Genomic DNA, 25,376 nt, shown 5'->3' on the forward strand with positions numbered 1-25,376 from the left:
TGGACGGTAGTGGGAAGGGGTGCCAGGTACAAAACTGACCTCTGTGGAGAACCACCGATTTAGACTGAGAACAGTCAGTGTGTCTGTTAATCAGCACAGGTGCATACTCGGAATAGACGGAGGGTTGGATTTTTATCAAGATTGTGGTTCTGCCAAGCTAGAAGAACAACGCAAAAGGGGCCAAGAGAGTTGAGAGTTTCTGAAAGAAAGTGATTGTAAGCTGGGCACAGTGGCTCATGCCTGTAATCCAAGCACTTTGGGAGGCCAAGGTGGGCAGATCACAAGATCAAGAGATGGAGACCATCCTGGCCAACATGGCGAAACCCCTTCTCTACTAAAAATACAAAATTTAGCTGGACATGGTGGAACACACCTATAGTCCCAGCTACTCAGGAGGCTGAGATTGCACCACTGCACTCCAGCCTGCTGACATAGCAAGACTCCATCTAAAAAAAAAAAAAAAAAAGAGTGATTGTAATGACTGATCACAAAATTTAATCTGGGTAAAGAGGGGAGAGAAAACATCAAGGGATGAGGAAGAGAGAAAAGACAGAATTATCAATGGACTAGATATCCCCATGAAACTGAAGGGTTGCTGGAATTATTATTTTTTTTTGAGACAGAGTTTCACCCTTGTTACCCAGGCTGGAGTGCAATGGCGTGATCTTGACTCACCGCAACCTCCGCCTCCTGGGTTCAGGCAATTCTGCTGCCTCAGCCTCCTGAGTAGCTGGGATTACAGGCACGCGCCACCATGTCCAGCTAATTTTTTGTATTTTTAGGAGAGACGGGGTTTCACCATGTTGACCAGGATGGTCTTGATCTCTTGACCTCGTGATCCACGTGCCTCGGCCTCCCAAAGTGCTGGGATTACAGGTGTGAGCCACCGTGCCCAGTGGGTTGCTGGAATTATAATTCTGCAAGAGGTGAGCTATGAAAATGAGAGGTGGTGGCCAGAGTGAAACTGAGAATATTAAGGTGTTCAGTGTTTGGTAATGACAAGGTTTAAGACATGACCAATGGAATCTGTAGTCTATGTGGAGGACAAGCCCCACCGAAGTCTTAACAAATGGTTTTTTCAGTCACATCCTTGATTTCATAGATCTTCTCTTTGCCTGGAAATGATTTCTTTTGTTTTGTTGTATTTCAAGTCTATAGGTTTTTTTTTTTTTTTTTTTTTTTTTTTTGAGACAAGGTCTTGCTCTGTCACCCATGCTGGAGTACAGTCATGTCTCACTGCAGCCTTAACTTCCTGGCTCAATTGATCCTCCTGCGTCAGCCTCCCCAAATCACACCTGGGATTACAGGTGTAGGACAATGTCCCACCATAAGCATCTTTGGACATTTGATACTATTGACTACTTCTACCTTGAGATTTCTGCTTCTTGGGTCTCTCTGACACCATCTCCCTCGTTTATGTTTTCTCCCTACCTAGCTGATCTCATCTTCTCAATCGACTAGCCCTTCTTTCTCCATTTAGCCCCTAAACATACAGAAGCTCTCTCCCTGCACTGTTTTCCCCTGTTTTTTGTTTTCGTTTTTTTTTTTTGAGATGGAGTTTCGGTCTTGTTGCATCACTCCTCTCAGAATGCAATGGCACCATCTCAGCTCACGGCAACCTCTGCCTCCAGGTTCAAGTAATTCTCCTGCCTCAGCCTCCCAAGTAGCTGGGATTATAGGCATGCACCACCATGCCTGGCTAATTTTGTATTTTTGTTTGTTTGTTTGTTTTTTTGTAATGTCAGGCTATAAACCATTCCCAGTGCTCACTGGCCCCGGAGCACTGAGTGTAGAAATCGTCACTTTCTCTCTGCCCCAATAATTTTGTATTTTTAGTAGAGACGAGGTTTCTCCATGTTGGGCAGGCTGGTCTTGAACTCCCTACCTCAGGTAGAACGCCCACTTTGGCCTCCCAAAGTGCTGGGATTACAGGTGTGAGCTACCGCCCCGGCCTCCATTGTATTTTTCTACACATTTTTCCCATGTGTAGACTTTAAGTTCAAACTATTGAAGTCAGCCATCATTTAAATGCTTTATGACCCTAAAATCTACTTGTTGATCCAAGCCTCCCTCCTGAACATGTGCCTACAGAACATCTCAGGCCCCTCAAAGTGCAGTGATCAGATCAGCATCTCCAGCCCCTAAGCTGCAATTCCTCCTGAAGACGGGAGCTGGTCCACCCAGCCACACGTCAGACTCTCTGTTACCTTGACTCTGCCCTCCCCTTCACCTCTCACAAGTCCTGCCCTTAGGACTGTAATGTCTCCTGACCCCTTGCTCCACCCCAGTCCTCATCTCCTCTGTCACCACTGCTACTCATCCCCTTTTCATGGGAACTGTAACAGCTTTCTGGGTGAAACCCTTTCTTCAATACTCTCCCATCATGCTACCCTCCACGTTGCCATCAGTGAGACATTAGACTCTTTTACCCTACATTTCATGATCTACAAATCTCTCAGCCTCATTTCTGGCCACGCTTGCCCGGAATGCTAGGCTCCTATCCTATTCAATTTCTTACCGTCCTCTGTTTAATTCGTAACATTTCATGCATCTTGACCTTTGCACGTGATGTTCTTTCTGCCTAGGTGACCCCCATCTCTGTGCCCCAGTGAGTTCCTCATCTTCCTGGAACACACACGCACCTGCTTCCAGAGTCTGTGTTCTTCTCTGTGGTTTCAATGTCACTATATATACTTTGTCATACAATTATTCCCATTATGTGTTAAGCGTCTGTTTACTCATATAACTTCAAGAGGGGAGAGTCCTTGTCTTGGTTTCTTTTATATCATCAATGCCTGGCACAAAGCAGATTCTTCAATGAATCATCATTCTTAATGAAGGCATAGTATTCCATATTGGAAATAGATGAGTCATACTTTGGTTAACTTGTTCCAAATATAGATATGTTGTTTATTTCACTTTTTTTGAATTTACTGTTTATTTTTCAAAAAGAAGAAAGCCTTTTCCTTTTTTTTTTTTTTTTTTGAGACAGAGTCTCACTCTGTCACCCAGACTGGAGTGCAATTGCACGATCTCGGCTCACTGCAACCTCCACTTCCTGGGTTCAAGCGATTCTCCTGCCTCAGCCTCCCAAGTAGCTGGTACTATAGGCATGAGCCACCATGTCTGGCTAAGTTTTGTATTTTTTTTTTTTTTTTTTTTAATAAAGACAGGCTTTCACCATGTTGGTCAGGCTGGTCTTGAACTCCCGACCTCAGGTGATCCGCCCAGCTTGGCCTCCAAAGTGCTTGGGTTACAGGTGTGAGCCACCACGCCTGGCCAAGTTTTGTGGTGTTTTTTTTTAACTGAAATGGGGTTTCACCATATTGGACAGGCTGGTCTAGAACTCCTGACCTCGTGATCTGCCTGCCTCGGCCTCCCAAAGTGCTGGGATTACAAACGTGAGCCACCACGCCCAGCCTGGAAGCATTTCCTTCTTCTTTTTTTCCCTTCTGACTACATCCTACGCGATGTCCTCTTTTTTATTTTAACAGAAATACAGGCTTTTTGTAAAAGAAAATTTAGTCAACATGGAAAGACATAAAAACAAAAGTAAAAATTATGCATCATGTCATTGTCCAAATGTAGTTGTTGTTATTAAGCTGATATACATCCTCCCTGACTTTCTTTTTCTTTTTTTTTTTCTTTGAGATGGAGTCTCGCTCTGTTGTCCAGGCTGGAGTGCGGTGTTGCAATCTCCACCCACTCTGCCTCCCAGGTTTAAGCCATTCTCCTGCCTCAGCCTCCAGAGTAGCTGGGATTTCAGGTATACATCACATACCCAGCTAATTTTTGTATTTTTAGTAGAGATGAGGTTTCACCTCGTTGGCCAGGCTGGTCTCGAACTCTTGACTGCCTTCCTTGGCCTCCCCAAATGCTACAATTACAGGCTTGAGCCACCTTGCCTAACCCCAGACTATTTTCTATGCACTCATATACCCATAGTTATTTCTACATTTTATTTTATTTATTTTTTATTTTTTATTTTTTTTTTTTTTGAGACGGAGTTTCACTCTTGTTACCCAGGCTGCAGTGCAATGGCGCGATCTCGGCTCACCACAACCTCCGCCTCCTGGGTTCAGGCAATTCTCCTGCCTCAGCCTCCTGGGTAGCTGGGATTACAGGCACACGCCACCATGCCCATCTAATGTTTTGTATTTTTAGTAGAGACGGCATTTCACCATGTTGACCAGGATGGTCTCGATCTCTTGACCTTGTGATCCACCTGCCTCGGCCTCCCAAAGTGCTGGGATTACAGGCTTGAGCCACCCCACCCGGCCTATTTCTACATTTTAAAATCAAAATTGAGAAATACTGTGCATGGTGTTTTGCAATCAGCCTTTTTCACTTGACAGTATGGAATGTCATTAACAATATCCCATGTCATTCATTACTCACAGATCATTATTTATAATGACTGAATAGTGTTTCATTTTATGGCTAGGACAATTTATTCAACAGATTCCCTTTCTTTAGATTTTTTTTTTTTTTTTTTTTTTTGTTGTTGAGACGGAGTTTCGCTCTTGTTACCCAGGCTGGAGTGCAATGGCGCGATCTCAGCTCACCGCAACCTCCACCTCCTGGGCTCAGGCAATTCTCCTGCCTCAGCCTCCTAAGTAGCTGGGATTACAGGCATGCACCACCACGCCCAGCTAGTTTTTTTGTATTTTTAGTAGAGACGGGGTTTCACCATGTTGACCAGGATAGTCTCGATCTTTCGACCTCGTGATCCACCCGCCTCGGCCTCCCAAAGTGCTGGGATTACAGGCTTGAGCCACCGCGCCTGGCTAGATTTTTTAAAAATGGAAATGGGGTCATACACTTTGTCCAGGCTGGTCTCAGACTCCAGGGCTCAAGCAATCCTCTCACCTTGAGCTCCCAAAGCACTGGGAGACATTTTGATTGTTACCAAGATGCTATGACTCTCCATGTAGATACACCTCTGTACACTTATCTGATTATCTGCTTAAAATATATCCCTAATGTTGAATACTTGGGTTGGGGACTTGTACATTTTTAAAGCTTCGGCCACTTATTCTCTAGGAGCGCTGAACGTGCCATCGTCTACTAGCAATGGAAGATGGTGCCAATCTCCCCACACCCTTGTCAATATTGTTAATAAATATTTCATTTTTGTTAGTGTGGGATGAGAGAGAAATGGTCATGTGTTCATACCCTTTGAGAGAATGTTAAGTAACTTTAAGGTCTCCAAAGATAATCACAGGATAGTTGTGTAATAGGTGTTTTTTGAATGAAGGAATGGATGAGTGAAGACAAACGCATCAAGATAACGCAGCATTTGGGATAAACTCTGGACTTGGGTCAGATACTAGCTTCAAATCCTGGTTCTATCACCTAAAGTTTGTACCCTTGTAGAAAAGTCATGTAACTTTATTAAATTTTCTTTTACTCAGTTGTGTATTGAAGATCAGCATTTCTACCTCATACAATTGTTGTGAGGTTAATGAAATACTGTTTTATATTTGTTTATTTATTTTGAGGCAGAGTCTTGCTCTGTCACCCAGGCTGGAGTGCAGTGGCACGATTTCAGCTCACTACAGCCTACGCCTCCTGGGTTCAATCCATTCTCCCGCCTCAGCCTCCTGAGTAGCTGGGACTACAGGCATGTGCCGCCACATCCAGTTAATATTTGTATTTTTGTTTTCACCCTGTTGGCCACGCTGGTCTCGAACTCCTGACCTTGTGATCCGCCCACCTCAGCTCCCCAAAGTGCTGGGATTAAAGGTGTGAGTCACCGCACCTGGCCTGAATACTGTCTTAAAAATTGCTAAAAGCGCTGGGCACGGTGGCTCACGCCTGTAATCCCAGCACTTTGGGTGGCCAAGGTGGGCAAATTACCTGAGGTTGGGAGTTTGAGGCCAGCCTGACCAACATGGTGAAACCCCACCTCTACTAAAGACACAGAATTAGCCAGGCATGGTGGCACATGCCTGTAATTCCAGCTACTCAGGAGGCTGAGGAAGGCGAATTGCTTGAACCCAGTAGGTGGAGGTTGTAACCAGCCAAGATCGCACAATTGCACTCCAGCCTGGGCAACAAGAGTGAAACTCCATCTCAAAAAAACTTCCAAAAATGCTAAAACCATTAAAAATACTTTTCTATGGCAAAAAATTCAAATAGTCCCATAGGTTCTATTATAAAAAGTCTCCTTCTAGTGAGAAGGAGACTCACTCACGTTCAGCGCTCCTCTGACTTCCATTTCTATTCCAGAAGTAACGCAATTCAACAGGTTTTTTTTTGTTTCCTTCCAGAGATTCTCTCCTTTTTGTCACTCACACATACACACACAGTAAACTATGTACACTGCTCTACATCTCCTTTTTTCACTTACTCTGTTTTGGAGATTAATCCACATAAATTCATGCAGAATCACCTATTTTTTTCAGTGCACTGTAATTTTTTAACTACTTCTCTATTAGCAGAGATTTAGGCATCGTGCATAAGATTGAGGCATAAGCTCTGAAATCAGACTGCTTGAATCTGAGTACTGGCTCACAATTTACTAGCTGTGAAATCTTGAGCAACTGACTGACATTCTTTGTGCCTTAGTTTTCTCATCAACAAAATGGAAATGACATAGACCCATATCAAAAGGCAGTTGTGAGGATTCAGTTTGCATCTGTAAAACACTAACAACATCTGACACCTAGGACAACTTAATAGAATGACTTTTTTTTTTTTTTTTTTTTTTTTTTTGAGAGGGAGTCTCCCTCTGTTGCCCAGGCTGGAGTACAGTGGTGTGATCTCAGCCCACTGCAACCTCTGCCTCCCAGGTTCAAGCAATTCTGCCTCAGGCTTCCAAGTAGCTAGGATTACAGGCACGTGCCACGACACCTGGCTAATTTTGTATTTTTGGTAGAGACGGGGTTTCTCCATGTTTGTCAGGCTGGTCTTGAACTTCCAACTTCAGGTGATCTGCCTGCCTCAGCCTCCCAAAGTGCTGGGATTACAGGCATGAGTCACCACGCCTGGCCTAGAATGATTTCTTCTTCTCTCTCTTTTTTTTTTTTTTTTGGAACAGGGTCTGGCTCTGTCACACAAGCTGGAGTGCAGTATGTGATCTTGGCTCACGACAACCTCTGCCTCCTGGGCTCAAGTGATCCTCTCACTCAGCCTCCCAAGTAGCTGGGACCATAGGCTCATGCCACTATGCCTGGCTAATTTTGTGTATTTTTTGTAGAGGCAGGTTTTGCAATGTTGGCCAGACTGGTCTCGAACTTCTGGCCTCAAGTAATCCTCTACCTCAGACTCTCAAAGTGCTGGTATTACAGTCATGAGACACCACACCTGGCCAAATGTCTTATTTTTTATTTGTATCAAATACAAATAAATATTTTCTGAAAAATACTGCAATGACTATCCTTGTACCAATATGAAAGTATATCTGGAGAATACGTCACTAGAAATTAAATAGTTTCTGTTCTACATAAAATCTCCAGCATCTGGCCTGGCTTGGTGACTCATGACTGTAATCCCAGCACTTTGGGAGGCAAGGCCAGTGGATTTCCTGAGCTCAGGAGTTTAAGACCAGCCCGGGCAACATGCCAAAACCCTGCCTCTACCAAAAATACAAAAAATTAGCTGGGCATGGTGGTGCATGTCTGTGATTTCCACTACTGAGGCTGAAGTGGGAGGATTGCTTGAGGCTGGGAGGCAGAGGTTGCAGTGAGCCAAGATTGCACACCACTGCACTCCAGCCTGGGCAACAAAGTGAGACACTGTCTTAAAAAAAAAAAAAAAAAAAAGTCTAACACTTAATAAAAAATTCTGAGACACACACAAAAATTCAAAGATGGCTGGGTACAGGTGGCTCATGCCTGTAATCCCAGCACTTTGGGAGGCCAAGGAGGGTGGATCACTTAAGGTCAGGAGTTTGAGACCAGTCTGATGAACATGATGAAATCCCACGTCCACTAAAAAATACAAAAATTAGTTGGGCGTGGTGGTGCATGCCTGTAATCCCAGCTACTCTGCAAACTGAGGCAGGAGAATCACTTGAACCTGGGAAGTGAAGGCTGCAGAGGGCTAAGATCGCACCACTGCATTGGAGCATGGGTGACACAGTGAGACTCTGTCTCAACATAAAATAAAATAAAATAAAAATACAAAAATTAGCTGGACATGGTGTGGGTGCCTGTAATCCCAGCTACTCAGGAAGATGAGGCATGAGAATTGCTTGAATACGGGAGGCAGAGGTTGCAGTTGGCTGAGATTGTGCCACTGCACTCCGGCTTAGGCAACAGAGCGAGACACTGTCAAAAATTTAAAATAAAAAACAACAACAAACAAATGGAAATGAGATAAAGGCTGTCTTCAATGGGCTCACTAGTAGACTGAAAACAGCTGAGAAAAGAAGGAATAAATTTAAAAAACACTACAGTTTGCTGTGAATATTTGGACAAAGTTTTAATCTTTCAGAGTCACAAGTTTCTTGCCAAATTGAAAGGAATAATTCTTTTCTCTGAGTAACTAAGAGGAAGAAATGTCTCCGGAAACATTAATTTTTTTTTTATTCTGTAGAGATAGGGTCTCACTTTGTTGCTTAGGCTGGTCTTGAACTCCTGGCTCTCACTTGGCCTCTCAAAGTGTTGGAATGACAGGTATAAGCCACCAAGCCTGGCCCTGGAGACACTTTTTAAGGTGTTGTAGAGACGTAAGTAACAGCCTTTGGAAGCTTTTCTTCTGTCCCACTGATGCTTTATTTTTTTCCAAAATGGAAAATAGCTCATTTTTTTATGATAACATATGCCCTGTTTAACTTTTCTCAGAAAATATATACCACCCAGAGATAACCACTAACATTTTACCAAGTAGAATCATGAGTACAAACCTACCCTTTTTCACTTAATAATATATCATGGACAATGCTACCTGTCAATAAATATAGCTCCACAGCATCACTTTAATGACTGCCTAGTATTTGAATAAATATCTCTATTGTAGTTTATTTCAACAATCTTCTCTTTAAAAATGTACTTATAGATTTGTATGTATTTATATTTTTATAAATGGTGTCTTGCTATGTACCCAGACTGGTCTCAAACTGGGCTCAAGTGATCCTCCTGCCTCAACCTCCCAAAGAACTGAGATTACAGCCTTGAGCCACCACAACCCTATTTATTTATTTATTTATTTATTTATTTATATTTTTGAGATGGAGTTTCGCTCTTGTTACCCAGGCTGGAGTGCAATGGCGCGATCTCGGCTCACCGCAACCTCCGCCTCCTGGGTTCAGGCAATTCTCCTGCCTCAGCCTCCTGAGTAGCTGGGATTACAAGCATGCACCACCATGCCCAGCTAATTTTTTGTATTTTTAGTAGAGACGGGGTTTCACAATGTTGACCAGGACGGTCTCGATCTCTTGACCTCGTGATCTACCCACCTCGGCCTCCCAAAGTGCTGGGATTACAGGCTTGAGCCACCGCGCCCGGCCCAATTTTTGTATTTTTAGTAGAGATGGAGTTTCCCCATGTTGGCCAAGATGGTTTCCATCTCTCGACCTTGTGATCTGCCTGCCTCGGCCTCCCAAAGTGCTGGGATTAGGGGTGTGAGCCACCGCACCCGGCATTTTGTTTTTTTAAGTGAAAGGAAGTTTATTAAGAAAGTAAAGAAATAAAAGAATGGCTACTCCATAGGTAGAGCAGCCACCAATCCCCTTTTGGTTGACACTGGGTTGCTAGATTTTGTCTGCAACTATAACACCACCACAATGAGCATCCTTGTACATATATCTTTGTGCACTTTCCCAATTATTTTTCTTGGAAAAATTCTTAGACATTAAATTGCTGTGTAAAAACATATGCATTTTTTTAAAGGAAGATGCCAGTTTTATTTAAACACAAAATGTGCACATAAGCTGTCTACTCATTTTCTTTGCTGCGCAGCCTGGCATTGGGGTTGGTGACTCTGATGGCCAGCTGGGCAGCTCTTTCCACGATGGCTTTGCGGTTCTTGGAGGAAACACTGTGAGCAATCTCAGCACAGTAAGGTTTGTTGCACATCAGTAGCACTTCCAGCTTCCTGACGTTGTGGACCAGGAACTTCCGGAAGCCACTGGGCAGCATGTGCTTTGTTTTCTTGTTGCTCCCATAACCAATGTTAGGCATCAAGATCTGGCCCTTGAACCTTCTATGAACCCTGTTGTCAATACCTCTGGGTTTCTGCCAGTTACGCTTAATTTTGACATATCAGTCTGACTGGTGCCGGATGAACTTCTTGGTTCTCTTTTTGACGATCTTGGGTTTCACAAGGGATCTAAGGGCAGCCATAATGCCGAGGAGATCGCTGCTACCTCAACATATGCATGTTTTTTAAGGCTTTTAAAAATCTGTGAAATCATTCTCTAGAAAGTATCTCCCATTTGCACTTGTCATCCCAGCACGTTGGAAGGCTGAGGCAGGAGGATTGCTTGAGTTCAGGATTTCAAGACCAGCCCGGGCAACACAGTGAGATTCCTGTCTCTAAAAAATAAAATAAAATTGCCGGGCTCAGTGGAACATGCCTGTAGTCACAGCTACTCGGGAGGCTGAGGTGGGAGGATCGCTTGAGCGTGGGAGTTCTGGGCTGTAGTACATTATGCTGATTAGGTGTCCCCGCTAAGTTTGGCATCAATATGGTGACCTCCTGGGAGTGGGGGACCACCAGATTGCCTAAGGAGGGGTAACTGGCCCAGGTCAGAAACAGAGCAGGTCAAAACTCCTGTGCTGATCAGTAGTGGGATCGCACCTGTGAATAGCCACTGAACTCCAGCCCGGGCAACATAGCGAGACCCTGTCTCCTAAAAAAAAAATTAGGCCGGGCGTGGTGGCTCAAGCCTGTAATCCCAGCACTTTGGGAGGCCGAGGCGGGTGGATCACGAGGTCAAGAGATCGAGACCATCCTGATCAACATGGTGAAACCCCCGTCTCTACTAAAAACACAAAAAATTAGCTGGGCATGGTGGCTCGTGCCTGTAATCCCAGCTACTCAGGAGGCTGAGGCAGGAGAATTGCCTGAACCCAGAAGGCGGAGGTTGTTGTGAGCCGAGATCGCGCCATTGCACTCCAGCCTGGGTAACAAAAGTGAAACTCCATCTCAAAAAAAAAAAAAAAAAAAATATATATATATATATATATATATATAAAATTTAAAAATTACCTGGGTGTGGTGGCACATGCCTGTGGTCCTGACTACTTGGGAGGCTAAGGTGGGAGGACTACTTGGGCCCTGGGGTTGTGGGGTGCTCAAAGTTACAGTGACCTATGATCATGCCACTACACTCCAGCCTCGGTGATAGCGTGAGAACCTATCTCAAAAAAAATTGTTTAAAAATATATAAAAATAAAAGTTAAAAAGAAAGAAAGCGTTTCTCGGCCAGGCATGGTGGCTCATATCTATAACCCTAGCACTTTGGGAGGCCGAGGAAGGCAGGTCACCTGGGGTCAGAAGTTTGAGACCAGTCTGGCCAACATGGTGAAACCCTCTTCTCCACTAAAAATACAAAAATTAGCCGAGTGTGGTGACACACACCTTTAGTCCCAGCTACTCTGGAGGCTGAGGCAGGAGAATCGCTTAAACCTGGGAGGCAGAGGGTGCAGTGAGCTGAGACCAAGCCATTGCACTGTAACCTGGGTGACAGAGTGAGACTCTGTCTCAAAAAAAGAAAAAAATAATCAGAACCTGGTCAACATGGTGAAACCCCGTCTCTACTAAAAATACAAAAAATTAGCTGGGCATGGTGGCGTGTGCCTGTAATCCCAGCTACTCAGGAAGCTGAGACAGGAGAATTGCCTGAACCCAGGAGGTGGAGGTTGCGGTGAGCCGAGATCGCGCCATTGCACTCCAGCCTGGGTAACAAGAGCGAAACTCCGTCTCAAAAAAAAAAAAAAAAGAAAAGAAAAAAATAATCAGCCATTGTGGTGGTGTGCCTGTAATCCCAGCTACTCAAGAGGCTGAGGCAGGAGCGTTGCTTGAACCTGGAAGGTAGAGGTTATAGTAAGTTGAGATTGCATCACTGCACTCCAGCCCGGGCGACAGAGCAAGACTCCATCTCAAACAAAAAAAAAAAAAAAAAAAAAAGGAAATGTGTCTCAATTCACACCTTGACCAGTGGTTTATGTCAAGCTGGAGTTTCTTCATATCCTCACCAGCTCTAGACATCAGGGGCATTTTTAAAGCTTTTGCCAATTTGATGCATGAAAAATAATGTCTCCCATGGCCTTAAGCTGCTCACATTTCAAGTGATGATAGTGAAGAGGAGGTACATCTGTCTGCATTTGCCATAGAGTCTAGCTTTCCAATCCCTAGCATTTGCTCTGCCTGGAACATTCCAGGGATTGGAAACATGCTAGGGATTGGAAAACTAGACTCTTCTCTTCTGGCTAGAAATGAGCCCAGAATCAAGTCTATGATACAAAGACTCTAAATCCCAGCTTGCCTTACAAACACATGGAGTAGATGAAGATCGACCAAAGGATGCTGGGACTTTCCCCTGGCACTGTGGCCTGGGTCACTAAGGCTGGCAGGTGTGGAGGGGGCAGGTGAGGTTGAGTCATGCAGGACACTGGGTGTGGTTTCCTGGATCAGCTCCAGAGTTGACATGCAGGTTCCAGTAACGGGCGGCTGAGCTGGGCTAATTGCTGCTGCTAGTGCCCCAGCCCAGCCCTGCACGTAGCAGGAGGAGGAGGAGGAGGAGGAGGAGGAGGAGGAGGAGGAGGAGGAGGAGGAGGAGGAGGAGGAAGAGGAGGAGGAGGAGGAGGAGGAGGAGGAGGAGGAGGAGGAGGAGAAGGAGGATAAGAATAAGAATGAGAGGGCAACACTCCAAAGGGTTGGCCACCATGAGGTTCTCAAGAACTGAAAACTTACTTCCCATCTTCACTGCAGGATCCAAGGGTCCCTGGAAAGCGAGGCTCATTGAATCCACCCTCCACCCCAGGCAACCTTGTATATCTATGGGGCATTTCCCAAGCTGTACATCTAATGATGGAATTTCAGGCATCCATGTAGCAGAGACATTTGGGTTGCTCAGAACCTCTCAAAGCAGTATCAATTGTGGAACTGAAGAACGAAGCCAGGTTTCAAGCTCTGGTTTCCTAAACTTACTACTATCTCTGAGAGCTTAACCTGTTTCTTAACCTCTCTGAAGCCTTAGTTTGCTCATCTATGAAATGAGACACTCATCCTCTACATTGTTGAGAGATTTATATAGCTGTCTTTGAAATTTCCTAGGCTCTAGCCTAGGCTTTCTTTCTCTCTTTTTTTCTTTTTTTGAGATGGAGTCTTACTCTGTTGCCCAGGCTGGAATGCAGTGGCACAATCTTGGCTCACTGCAACCTCCGCCTCCCAGGTTTAAGCGATTCTCCTGCCTCAGCCTCCCAGGTAACTGGGACTACAGGTGCGTGCCACCACGCCCAGCTGATTTTTGTATTTTTAGTAGAGCCAGGGTTTCACCATGTTGGCCAGGCTGGTCTTAAATTCCTGCCTTCGGGTAACGCACCCACCTGGGCCTCCCAAAGTGCTGGGATTACAGGCCTGAGCCACTGCGCCCAGCCCTAGCCTAGGGTTTCTACTCTCCCTCCTGGGTCTTCGGCACCCTGCATGGAGTCAGGCACACAGCAGATGGTTAAGAAACACAGAGAGAACAAACGATGTATCTAAAGCAATAACTTGACACATTGCCTGGCACCTAATAGGTACTCAGTAAGCAGTCAGCTGTCAACATGAAGCTCAGACTCCAAGTCAGCATGATTTGTGACTTTGAACAAGTTACCTTCCTTTTCTGAGCTTCGGTTTCCTCATCTAAGAAATGAAGAGTGTTATAAGCTGGATGCGGTGGCTCACACCTGTAATCCCAGCACTTTGGGAGGCCGAGGCAGACAGATCACAAGGTCAGGATTTTGAGACCAGACTGGCCAACATAGTGAAACCCCATCTCTACTAAAGATACAAAAATTAGCTGGACATGGTGGCATGCACCTGTAGTCCCAGCTACTCAGGAGGCTGAGGCAGGAGAATCTCTTGATCCCAGGAGGTGGAAGTTGTGGTGAGCTGAGAATACACCAGTGCACTCCAGCCTGTGCCACAGAGTGAGATTCCGTCTCAAAAAAGAAAAAAAAAAAAAGAGTGTTCTGCATTGAGTGCTCAGATCACTGGTAGTTATGTATAGGGGCTAATTTTAAGTGCTTGTTCTTGTAAAAAGACGGGTTGAGAGGGAAATACATGCAGAGCTATTTCATGGAAGAATGAAGTTCTGCCAACTCTCCTCCCTCAGCAGAGAGAGAGGATGGGACAAGACTGCTGGGCAGTGGTGGCATCTTTGGGCACTCCAGGTTCAGCAGCCATGCACAGCCCAGAAGACCATGCAGATATAGTCCAGTGTGCATGAGGGCCCATGATACGCCATGCACTGAATTGGGTTAAAAGTCAATGGTCTTGGAGGTTAGACAACTCAGTACTTCCCCGTAAGTATCAGGGGACTCTGGTGTCTATCCCAGGCCCTCATAGTAGAAGGGGCTGGCTGGGTGTTCCTACTCACGAGCATTCTCCTGTCCCCCCAACCCACTTCATTCATTCACTTGCTAACATGCTCAACGAGCCATCCTTTTGCCAGGTAGAGGGGATATAAAACGTGGTCCCAGTCTGGGAGCAGTAGGTGAGGGAGGCATAGATTTTGTTCCACCAGGCGTTGAAAACTGAGTGCCTTTGGAGTCACACAGGTACTGCATGGTGGGCATGGTGGTAAAGTCAAGACTCCGTGGAGCAGCCTGACTCCGCCGTGACAGACAGTGGTCCGGGGAGAGCCAACTCACTGCGCCAAATCGTCTCATTCTGTTTTTCACATTTATTTCTATTTTTAATTTTTTTTTAGACCAGGTCTCACTGGTGAGTTGTAAGACAAAGCACTCGATGTAGAACAATCTTCATTCTGTAGATGAGGAAACTGAGGCTCAGAAAAACAAGGTAACTTGCTCAGAGTTACCGATCACGCCCAGGCGGGGTCGTGCGACTACAGCTTCCTGCAGCCTTGACTTCCCAGGCTCAGGCGATCCTCGGGCCTCAGATCCTGAGTAGCTGGTATGCACCACCACTCCTAGCTAATTTTTTAAAATTATTTGTAGAGACAGGGTCTCCCTATGCTGCCCAGGCTGGTCTTAAACTCTTGGGCTCAAGTGATCCTCCTGCCTTGGCCTGCTGGTGTTGGGATTTCAGGCGTGAGTTATCTTGCCCGGCCAATTTTTTTAAAGGACAAGCCACAAATACACTTTTTCCTGTGAAAATTTTCCTGCTTTTAAAAACTTGACAACTTGTTGATTTTTTGGTGACTGTGGCAAACATATCTGCAGTAGAAGGATGGTGGGTAGCTCAGTGGAGCCGTCACAGGCCATCGGCACACGGAGGCAGGGCTGGCTTCCTAAGTGTGGCCTGTGCAGTGATCTTATAGGCCCCGCGCTAGGAGGACCGCACCTCCATGATGCGTGCTCTGTTGTTGCCATTTCAAAAAAAAAATTTTTTTTTTGAGGTGGAGTTTTGCTCTTGTTGCCCAGGCCGGAGGGCGATGGCGTGATCTCCGCACACTGCAACTTCTGCTTCCCAGGTTCAAGTGATTCTCCTGCATCAGCCTCCCGAGTAGCTGGAATTACAGGCACATGCCACCACGCCTGGCTAATTTTTATATTTTTAGTAGAGATGGGATTTCAACATGTTGGCCAGGCTGTTCTCGAACTCCTGACCTCAGGTGGTACACCAGCCACAGCCTCCCAAAGTGCTGGAATACAAGTGTGAGCCACCATGCCCAGCCTAATAATTATTTAAAGGGCCCAAGCTTTCACTTTGCACTGGGCTCTGCAAATTACGAGGCCTGTCCTGACTGGAGGCAAGGGCTGAACCCCGCTGGCAGTGGGGGAAAAGGGCCAAAGAGGAGGTGAGGAAATGCTTCATAGAAGGGCCCCCAGGGCGGAGGTGAGTAGCGCAAACAACAGGCCAGGATGTGGCTGGCTGTGTGAGACTGAGGTGGGAGTGTGTCGTGTGTGCCGGCGTGTGCAAGTGTGTGAGGCTGTGAATAGGGTCCATGCGAGTGCATGAGAGCAGGCGGTGTCTGCAGAGCGTGCAGGGGCATGTGTGAGGACTTGTGAATATTTATCTTTGCAAGTGTGTGTGTGTGTGACTTTAGTTCCCATGTGTGAGTGTGTGCGTGGTATGTGAGGGAGGTGGTGGCCAGGGCAGGGAGAGTCACGGGGCCATTTAACAAATATTTATCGAGCACCTCCTCTGTGCCAGGCGCTGTGCGAGGTGCTCAGGTGAGTAAGCCCAGCGCTTGCCCAGAGGTGCTCGCAGCCCCGGAGGGAGAGGGATGTGTAAACACACAATTGCAGTGCGAGGGCAGATTGAAACCAGACTCCGCAGAAAGGCGGCCCCTTCACCTACTTCCCCCAGGAGAAGCCAGATTTCCCAAGAATTGGTGGGACAGGTGGGGCTGTTGGAAAAGCCAGAACTGTCCCGGGAGGCTGACCCCAGCCCCTCCTCAGGCACACCCAAACACCACGGGAGGGGTGACCTCCCTCTGACCTGCACAGCGACACACCCAACCCCGCAGAAGCAGATAAGAGGTGACCAGCAGCTCCGGCAGGGCAGGATATAAACAGCCTGGCCCTGTGGCTTCCTCCCCAACCCCACCCCCCAACCAGGACGCACCTGAGGGGACCCTGACCATAGGTGGGTGAGAGACGGGGCCCATCTCCTGCTAGGAGGAGTCCACTCAGAGGGCCCTGGACCGGTGAGAGTCAGGGGAAGAGTGCCTGGTGCCCGACAGAGAGGGCAGCACAGAGGCCAGCCCAGGGGTCTGTGCCAGGACTCTGCAGCATCCTGAGAGGTGAGAGGGGAGAGAACCGTTGGGGAGAAAGACGTCCCCCCCCCAGAGCTGCCCTCTCCCAGGCTGTCCAGCGCTGCCCTGCAGAGGCCACCTGCCCGGACGGCCCCATCGAGCTGCAGCGTGGGGGCAGGCGGGCAGCGAGCTGGTCCCCGCTCTCACCCAGCCCAGCCGGTGACCTCGGCCCGCCAATAGCCTCGTCAGTAAAACGGGGACGCCCAGTCTCCTCAGAGAGCTGTGGGGCGGATCAAATGAGATAATGGGATGAGGAAAGCGCCTCATAAACTGCAAATGGCAGGACAAAGGTCAGCGCGCAGTGGGCAGCGCCTGCCCCCAGCCCTCCAGAAGAGGATAAAGGGGCTGAGCGCCACATTCCCAGCCCTCTTCCCTGCTAGGATCTCCGTTAGGAGCTGAAGAGGCTGGGGGTCGAGGGAGGCCAAACCAGCTGGCCTGGCCTCCAGAGGCTCCTCCAACACTTCTTGGCTAGGTGACTTCAGGCCACACTGGGCCACCTCTCTTAAGGGTGCAAGGACCCAAGGTATTGTGGCAAGGGAAATTAGCCCCGAGTCTAATGTATGATTTTCAAGGAATGGGGTCATTTTTAGACTAAGTGGTTGTGAAAGCCTCCCCAGCTTCTGAGGCTAAACCTACCCCCTTCCTGTACCCACTTTGTCTAACTGGCTCACGCTTCAGAAGGGAAATGTAAGTAATAGTCTTTTTCCAAAATGACTCCAGGATTCCGGGTTCTCTCATGACCCTACTTTTCTCTGCAGCCAATTTCTCCACTCTCCTTCCCACCATTTCTTGCTCCTCCAGAGCAAGCCACATTTCCAGACATCCACACACAAGCTTTCATTTCCCTAAGATCCCTTCTTTACCCACATCACTTCAGCCAATAATCCGGTCGGTATTGCCAAGATGACGGAGCAGTATTTCAAACTCACCAATGGGATTTGAATGTGCTCTGTGGAGTGTGAAGCCTCAGACTCAAGGAACTTTCCACCTGGAAGGCATTCTTCATAAGTAACAACAATGAACTGTTCTCCTTAAAACCTAGACGCATTATCACTGTGGAAACAGAATAACAGTTCTGGCATCTATTGAGGATAGAACCCCTACACCAGGAAAGGCTCCCAGGAGAAGATCTTAGGACAGAATCAAGGCACACCTGGAACCTCTTTCCACATGTCAAATGGGAATACTGTGTCTCCTCTCTTCTCGGAGGAGGATTAAACGAGGCAGCGTGGGCCAGCACAGTGCCTGGCATGAGACTACACTGTCCCTGGGTGCTATACTCAATACCTGCGCCACAGGATCATTCGCATCCCAAGCTCAGCACCACACACTATACCCATGCAATAAACCTGTGTATGTACCTCCTAAATCTAGAGTAAATGTTGCAATTATTAAAAAAGAGAGACGGGCCGGGCATGGTGGCTCAAGCCTGTAATCCCAGCACTTTGGGAGGCCGAGGCGGGTGGATCACAAGGTCAAGAGATCGAGACCATCTTGGTCAACAAGGTGAAATCCCGTCTCTACTAAAAATACAAAAAATTAGCTGGGCATGGTGGTGCGTGCCTGTAATCCCAGCTACTCAGGAGGCTGAGGCAGGAGAATTGCCTGAGCCCAGGAGGCGGAGGTTGTGGTGAGCCGAGATCGTGTCATTGCACTCCAGCCTGGGTAACATGAGTGAAACTCCGTCTCAAAAAAAAAAAAAAAAAAAAGAGAGAGAGAGAAAGACTGTACTTTCACCAAACATAACTCCTTCTCTCATTCTTTCTCAACAAGTACTTATCTCCATTTTTTTCCCCCTTTACAAGATCCTAATTCTGATTTTGTCAGACTCAAATACTGGGATTCATATGACAGATATGCAGCTTACAGCCCATTTGGCTGGAATGTAAAAGCATCCGTTCCACAAGGACAGCCATGCAATTCTAGACATCTTGGGAACATCAGGTCCAAACCCTAGCCTTACAGGAAGAATCAGTCCTAAAGAGGACAGACTTGATCAAGGTCAAGGTCACCCGAGCAGTGCTATGACATCAGGATGCTCCTGACCTCCACTCCCTGAGTTTATGTCCTTGCATGAAGTCTTGTGGGTGCTCTCCAGCAGCGTCACCTGCTTCCTTTGCTCGCCTCCCAGCCCCCAGCCCACCTGTCTGGAAGCCCGAACCTGCTACTCCCCTCTTCGTCAGCCTGTGCCCTCCCCCTCAGCCTGGTAGACCCTCATCCACCTCCCCTCCAACCTCTTGACCATATTCCATCCAAAGGCCCAAATTTCAGTACACAGGTAGCTAAAACAAAGGTTAGAAAAAGCCCAGAAGGCACTTTATTGGAGGTCTCTGCCTCCATTCACAGGAGAAAGGAGCCGGGATCCCCATCCTCAGGGTCCCGGCATCAGCCCACCGGAGGGCCTGGAACAGTCCAGCACTCTGTGGGAGAGGAGTGGGAAGGGAATGTTTTAGAAAAAATAGATCTCTATGTACATCTGACATATTTATAGCACATAAATTAGGGAGTGCTCTGATCCCTGCCCGTGGAGCCCAAGCACCAAGCAGGGAGGTGAACGCTAGTCCGGAAAGAAGGTGCTGGAGCCCCTGCTCTGTCTTCTCCACCACGGTACTCCCCTAGGGCCTCCCCAGGCCTCCCTGGCTCAGTCCAGGTGTCTGCAGGAGGAAGGTGTCGTCCCTGTTTAGTCTGGGTTTGAGGAGGCACCAGATAAAAGGAGACACGCTTGCAGCTATAGAGTCAGCTTCAAACCCCAGGGCTTGTAATTCCAAGAGGAGGTCGGGGAGTTGAGGCCACAGTCTCCAAGTCCCAGGACGATGGCAGACAGTACACCGAAACTTCAGCTTCTCTCCACAGCACAGCTGGGAGCATTCCCCAGTGGAGGGGCCATCTGGCCTGCCTGTCCTCCCGGGAGGGGTTGCAGGCCTCGAGTGGCCCATGAGTTTGGTCCCGGCTATAGTTCCGACCCTCAGTTCCGACTCTGGAGAACCTCTTCCTCCTTCCAGCCACTGGAGTTTTTGCCAAACTTGTAGACGAGTCGACGGCCATCCACCCGTTCCAGGATCTCCCGTTTGTAGTAGTACCTGGGTGGGGAGAAGGATGGTCAGAGGTGCTTCGGCAGGAAACGGGCCCCAGACGGCCAGCCCTCCCGCATGACCCGCGTTACCCCTAGGTGACCCGTGCCCACGGGTCTCAGCCTGACTAACCTGAGTCTGACTCACACTTACTCAACTCCTCTGTTCTTCCCACCCGCAAGCAGAAGCTGTCTGCTCTGTTCTTACACTGGCCTGTAACTGTGGCCAGGATGCATGGCTCTCTGCCCTTGTATCTTTGTTCTTTGTATCCTATGGCTATGACTTGGGTCTGATCATTAAATTACATGATTTTTAAGGCCAGGCTGCTGGACGCGAAGGCTCATGCCTATAATCCCAGCACCTTGGAAGGCCACAGCGGGCGGATCACCTGAGGTGAGGAGTTTGAGACCAGCCTGGCCAACATGGTGAAACCCCATCTCTATTAAAAATACAAAATTAGCTGGGCATGGTGGCACAAGCCTGTAGTCCTAGCTACTCAGGAGGCTAAGGCAGGAGAATCACTTGAACCTGGGAGGTGGAGGTAGCGGTAAGCTGAAATTGCACCACTGCAGCAAGACCCTCTTTCAAAAAAGAAAAAAGGCCAGGCACAGTGGCTCATGCCTGTAATCCCAGCACTTTGGGAGGACGAAGTAGGAGTCATTTGAGACCAGGAATTTGAGACTGGCCGGCCAACATAGAGACCCTTGTCTCTATTTTAAAAAGAAAAAGAAAAAAAAAAAAAAAGGCCTGGCGCGGTGGCTCAAGCCTGTAATCCCAGCACTTTGGGAGGCCGAGGCGGGTGGATCACGAGGTCAAGAGATCGAGATCATTCTGGTCAACATGGTGAAACCCCGTCTCTACTAAAAAGACAAAAAATTAGCTGGGCATGGTGGCACGTGCCTGTAATCCCAGCTACTCAGGAGGCTGAGGCAGGAGAATTGCCTGAACCCGGGAGTCGGAGGTTGCGGTGAGCCGAGATCGCGCCATTGCACTCCAGCCTGGGTAATAAGAGCGAAAGTCCGTCTCAAAAAAAAAAAAAAAAAAAAGAAAGTAAAAAGAAAAAAAAAGAAGAAAGTACATGATTTTAGGGCTGGACGGGAGCTGAAGATGACCTAGTCTCCCCCTGGCCATTAGACGAAACTGAGGCCAGAGAAGAGCAACTTAATTCCTTCAACGAGGAGAAAGGCAGGCCCTGGGGTGGGCACAGCTCCCGCCCCCTCAAGTGCACTGTGTCTGCTGTCTGCCAGGCTAATACTTTCTCCGTGTTGTCATTTAATCCACAAAGTAGGCCAACTCTGCTGCTGTCCTCACTCCACAGACTCAAGCCTGCTGCATGAAGCCAAGGAGCAGTCAGAAAGAGGGAGATGGGCCCGTAAGCGCCTGTCCCGTGTCCGGCCGCATCGCAAGGGTCCTGGCCAGCAGCTCACCTCATGGCCCGGCTCAGCTTCTCGTAAGTCATGTTGCTGTTCTTTTTCTTCTGGCCCCACAGCTGGGCCACAGCCTCGGAGCGCAGGAACTTGAAAACGCCTTCGTGCCGATTCTCCCATTTCATGAGGCCCTCGTTGAGCTCCGGGTGGATGAGGATGTCCCGGATGAACTCCCATAGGTGGGTGCCTCTGGGTGCTGCAAAGCCAGCTTCCATCAGTTTCCGTCCAGTGTCCCCTCTTACCCAAGGCCAGCCGGCCCTGCCCGCCCCGGCGCACCGCTGACTTGGCCACAGGCATGGAGCAGGCCCCTCCAGAGAACCTGCCGTGCCCTCTGTGCGGGGACTGTAGTGGCTGCCTTTCTCTTCAGCCCACCTAAGCACCCACCAGCGGCTCCCTCAGATCACTGAGGCGTCCCAGAAGGCAGGCAGTGGCCAAGTGCAGAGAGAGCTAGAGTCAGTGGACGGGACACCTGGACTCTGGTACCAGGCGCCTCCACAGGGACCCTATTTCCCCTCCTCTCCAGGACCACCAAGCCAGGCTCTGCAATCAGGTGGTGACCAATACCATAGAGCCCCCAGCATGTGCACAGCCTTAACCAACGCCGTGCGGGAGACCAGAGAGAACGGGGGAAGGAATACCCACGATGCCCCGCAGTGCCCCAGGGAGCCGCTCAGCCTCAGCGCAGGGCAGACCCAGGCGCCCCCGGAGCTCACCGTGCTTGCTCTTCTTGCCCTCGAGACAGTCCCAGTACTCCTTGCTCAGCTTGCGGGGCCGGCCTCGTTTCCGCTTCCCGTGCTTAGGATCCCCCTTCTGGCAGTCAGGAAAGCCATCTGTGGGGACAGGGTGGAAGGTCAAGGAGGGCAAGGGGGGAAATTAGGGGGAGCAGCCCCTCTATAGGAAAAGCCTGCAGGAAGAGCTGGGCCCTCTGGGCGTCCCCCCAAATGGGACGCCCTCTTGGTGACCTCCCACGACTCACCACTGGGGAAGAGCTTGCTGTCAGTGGGATCCAGGTCCACGTCGCTTCCACCGGAGTCTGACGAGTGGGAGCTCCGACAAGTACCAGTCCCTGGGGGGTGGCGTCAGAGTGAGTCCCTTGCCAGTGAGTCCCTCTGCTGAACCAGGCTGCTGCCTCTCAGGACACCCTTCCCAGCCTGTTCCTGTTCCTGCCAGAGGGTCCGAGTACTGGTGCCGGGAGCCAGAGGGAACCAGGGACGCTTGGGGGAAGGGAAGTTTTGACCCAGAGGGGGCTCTCACCTGTGGTGGAGACATCAGAGCTCCCAGGGGAGGGGGCTCCTGCGCCACAGCTGCTGGGATGGTAGGGGCTGGCCTGCTGACCGTCGTCCAGCAGCTCCTGGGCGAAGGGGCTGCCCTGGTCTAGGAAAAGGAGGTGAGAACTCAGAGAGGGCTCAAGGGACCGGACTAGGACGGGTGAGGCTGCCCATGGGTCTGATGACCTGCTGGATTTTTCTAGTTGAGGGAGGAAGAAGTCTGGGGAGGAGGTCATCTCTAGCACTCTGTGGAGGGGCAGGGATGGGACAAGACAGGCTGGGGAAGGAAGGAGAAAACAGGTTCTCACCAAAAGGGACTGGGTCTAGGGTCTCCTGGAAGGCCATGCCGTCCTTCTCCAGCAGCTCAATGATCCAACTGAGCTCATCAGAAGAGCTGGAAGCTGACAAGGAAGGAAGGAAGACAGCGTCACACTCCCCTCATCCCTCCCTCAAGGGCTCTTTAGGGCTGTGCCTCTGGCCCAGAGCTCCCGGCTGCCCACAGCCACACTGAACTCAACTGGGCTCAACATATGGAGCCGCTCCCCCGCCTCCAGGGGCCTGGACTCACTGAGGTCTCGCAGCTGGGCATGGAGTTGGTCCCCTAGAGGCCCAAAGACCAGACGCAGCTCCTCAAGGGCACAACTGCAGAGGGTGGCCCCGTCCATGTCACACCGTGAGAAGTCGATGGCGCTGGCATCGTACTTGTTCTTCTCCACTTGGTAGCTGATCCAGTCCAGAACCTGCGTCTTCGACCAGAACTGGGGCTGTTCCCCCGACCAGCTGGCCTTCTCTGCAAGAACCAGCATGGCAACAGGCTCAGCTCAGGCTGCGAGGCAGACCTCACAGCCCCGTTCCTTTTTTTTTTTTTGAGACAGAGTTTCGCTCTTGTTACCCAGGCTGGAGTGCAATGGCACAATCTTGGCTCACCGCAACCTCCACCTCCTGGGTTCAAGCAATTCTCCTGCCTCAGCCTCCTGAGTAGCTGGGATTACAGGCACATGCCACCATGCCCAGCTAATTTTTTGTATTTTTAGTAGAGACGGGGTTTCACCATGTTGACCAGGATGGTCTCGATCTCTCGACCTCGTGATCCACCCGCCTCGGCCTCCCAAAGTGCTGGGATTACAGGCTTGAGCCACCGTGCCCGGCCCCCCCCCCTTTTTTTTTTTTTTTTTAATAGGGTCTCACTCTGTGGCCCAGGCTGGAGTGCAATGGTGAAATCTCAGCTCATGACAACCTCCACCTCCCAGGCTCAAGAGATTCTCCTGCCTCAGCCTCCCAAGTAGCTGGGATTACAGGCCATCACGACCAGCTAATTTTTGTATTTTTAGTAGAGATGGGGTTTCACCATGTTGGCCAGGCTGGTCTCGAACTCCTGACTCAAATGATCCAATCACTTGGGCCTCCCAGAGTGCTGGGATTACAGGTGTGAGCCACCACTCCCAACCCACAAAGCCCCATTCCTGGTGCACACTGCGGATTCCCGCTTCAGCCCTCAGAGCTCTCCCTGGAGTAGGGGCAGGAGGTAGCATTCACAACACCCTAGTCCTGGTATCCGACACCTCCCTCTGCCTGTCACAGCCCCACAAATCCCAGCACCTCAATACTAAGTCTCAGCCTCTAGCCCTGGAATTCGCCTAGAGACCCTTCTCCCCACCCATTCCCCCAACTGTCTAACAGGCCCTTAGATGGATCTGTCTCCCCCTCCATGCCCCATCCCACCACACTGAGACCCACCTGTACCCTCCAATGACATCTGGGGGTTGCTCAGGGTCAGCACCAAGTCATCGGCCCCAAAGGTGGCAGCAGGGGGAACAGAGGCCAGGGTGGAGTCATCCGAGCTGTACATAGCACTGAAGTAGTTGCTGAAAATGTTGCTAATGTCACAGGTTGCAGCCATGAGGCTACCTGTGGGTAGGGGGAGAGGGGATGATGTTGGTGAGGGGACGAGGGTCCTCTCCTTACACTCCCAGCTGCTCTGCTCTGCCCAACTCTGGGCAAGAGTAGCCCCAAGGGGCAGGAAGATGAGTAACTCTGCGGACACTCTCTCTTCAAGAAGTGCTCCAAGATCTCAGACCAGGGCAGGACAGCAGGAGCCTGCTGCTGGCCTTCCTGCTTCTTCAGATCTCTGGGGCCCTGGAGACAGGCTGGCAGCGTCATGGCCATTCTGCCCTCCCAGAGACAATCTCCCTCTGTTCCTCAACCCTCAGGACACCTACGCTCCTGCTCCGAGATCCTAGACTGGAGTGCGCAGGTTCAGAACCGCAAATCCTCTGAACCCCTCCGCACTTTCCCAAGAGCTGGGCAAGGGAATGACAAGCAGGGAATCCTACCGGAGTGGCGGAGTCCGGCTGTGGCAGGCAGGCCGGCAGGCAGGCTTACGCCGCAGGCGGGAGAGAAATCCAGTTCCGCCAGGTAGCGCTGAGGTGTATGGCCGCTGCGCTCCCCTACCCAGCTCTAAATAGAGCCTGGAGGGAGCTCCTCCCTGAGCTCAGGCCTTTATAGTGCGTCCTCTTCAGTAACCTGAGCTGGTGGCTCATTGGACAGAGGGGATTTCCTGGCCTTTAGACTGGGCTCCTGGCCCCAGGTGATTTGCATATTCAGTGCCACTTGGCCCGGATCTTAGCAGGCGGTGCTGGGAAATCAGGCCCGGCTGGTTTAATGATTGTCGGAGTCTGTCATCCCGCACCCTCTGGGGTTGGGCACAGGGCACTGGCCTGGGCAGGTGGTG

The 25,376-nt window shown here is 49.5% G+C and overlaps 1 protein-coding gene, 1 non-coding gene and 1 pseudogene across 3 annotated transcripts; all 3 read right to left on the reverse strand.

The window, feature by feature from the left end:
- Positions 1-1,737: 1,737 nt before the first annotated feature.
- On the reverse strand, positions 1,738-1,866 carry LOC120362892 (small nucleolar RNA SNORA17). The gene has a single exon (XR_005578684.1). It is a non-coding gene; the product is annotated as a small nucleolar RNA SNORA17 (small nucleolar RNA).
- An 8,010-nt stretch (positions 1,867-9,876) lies between these two features.
- LOC101051012 (large ribosomal subunit protein eL32-like) lies at positions 9,877-10,289 on the reverse strand (annotated as a pseudogene).
- Positions 10,290-19,761: 9,472 nt separating this feature from the next.
- On the reverse strand, positions 19,762-25,129 carry ELF3 (E74 like ETS transcription factor 3). Of its 2 annotated transcripts, none has more exons than XM_010348866.3 (9): positions 24,979-25,129; positions 24,383-24,510; positions 23,214-23,435; positions 22,954-23,046; positions 22,632-22,751; positions 22,354-22,443; positions 22,091-22,207; positions 21,378-21,573; positions 19,762-19,959 (listed from the first exon to the last, which is right to left on the reverse strand). In XM_010348866.3, exons 2-9 carry the CDS (start codon positions 24,492-24,494, stop codon positions 19,845-19,847), a joined length of 1,065 nt encoding a protein of 354 aa, XP_010347168.1. In that variant the 5' UTR covers positions 24,495-24,510; positions 24,979-25,129; the 3' UTR covers positions 19,762-19,844. The 2 variants fall into 2 exon arrangements, with proteins under 2 accessions (XP_010347168.1, XP_003938327.1); XM_003938278.4 differs by having other exon boundaries at positions 24,383-24,553.
- Between the last annotated feature and the right edge of the window lie 247 nt (positions 25,130-25,376).

This window comes from Saimiri boliviensis, chromosome 14, assembly GCF_048565385.1.
Source record: "Saimiri boliviensis isolate mSaiBol1 chromosome 14, mSaiBol1.pri, whole genome shotgun sequence".
NCBI lineage: Eukaryota > Metazoa > Chordata > Mammalia > Primates > Cebidae > Saimiri > Saimiri boliviensis.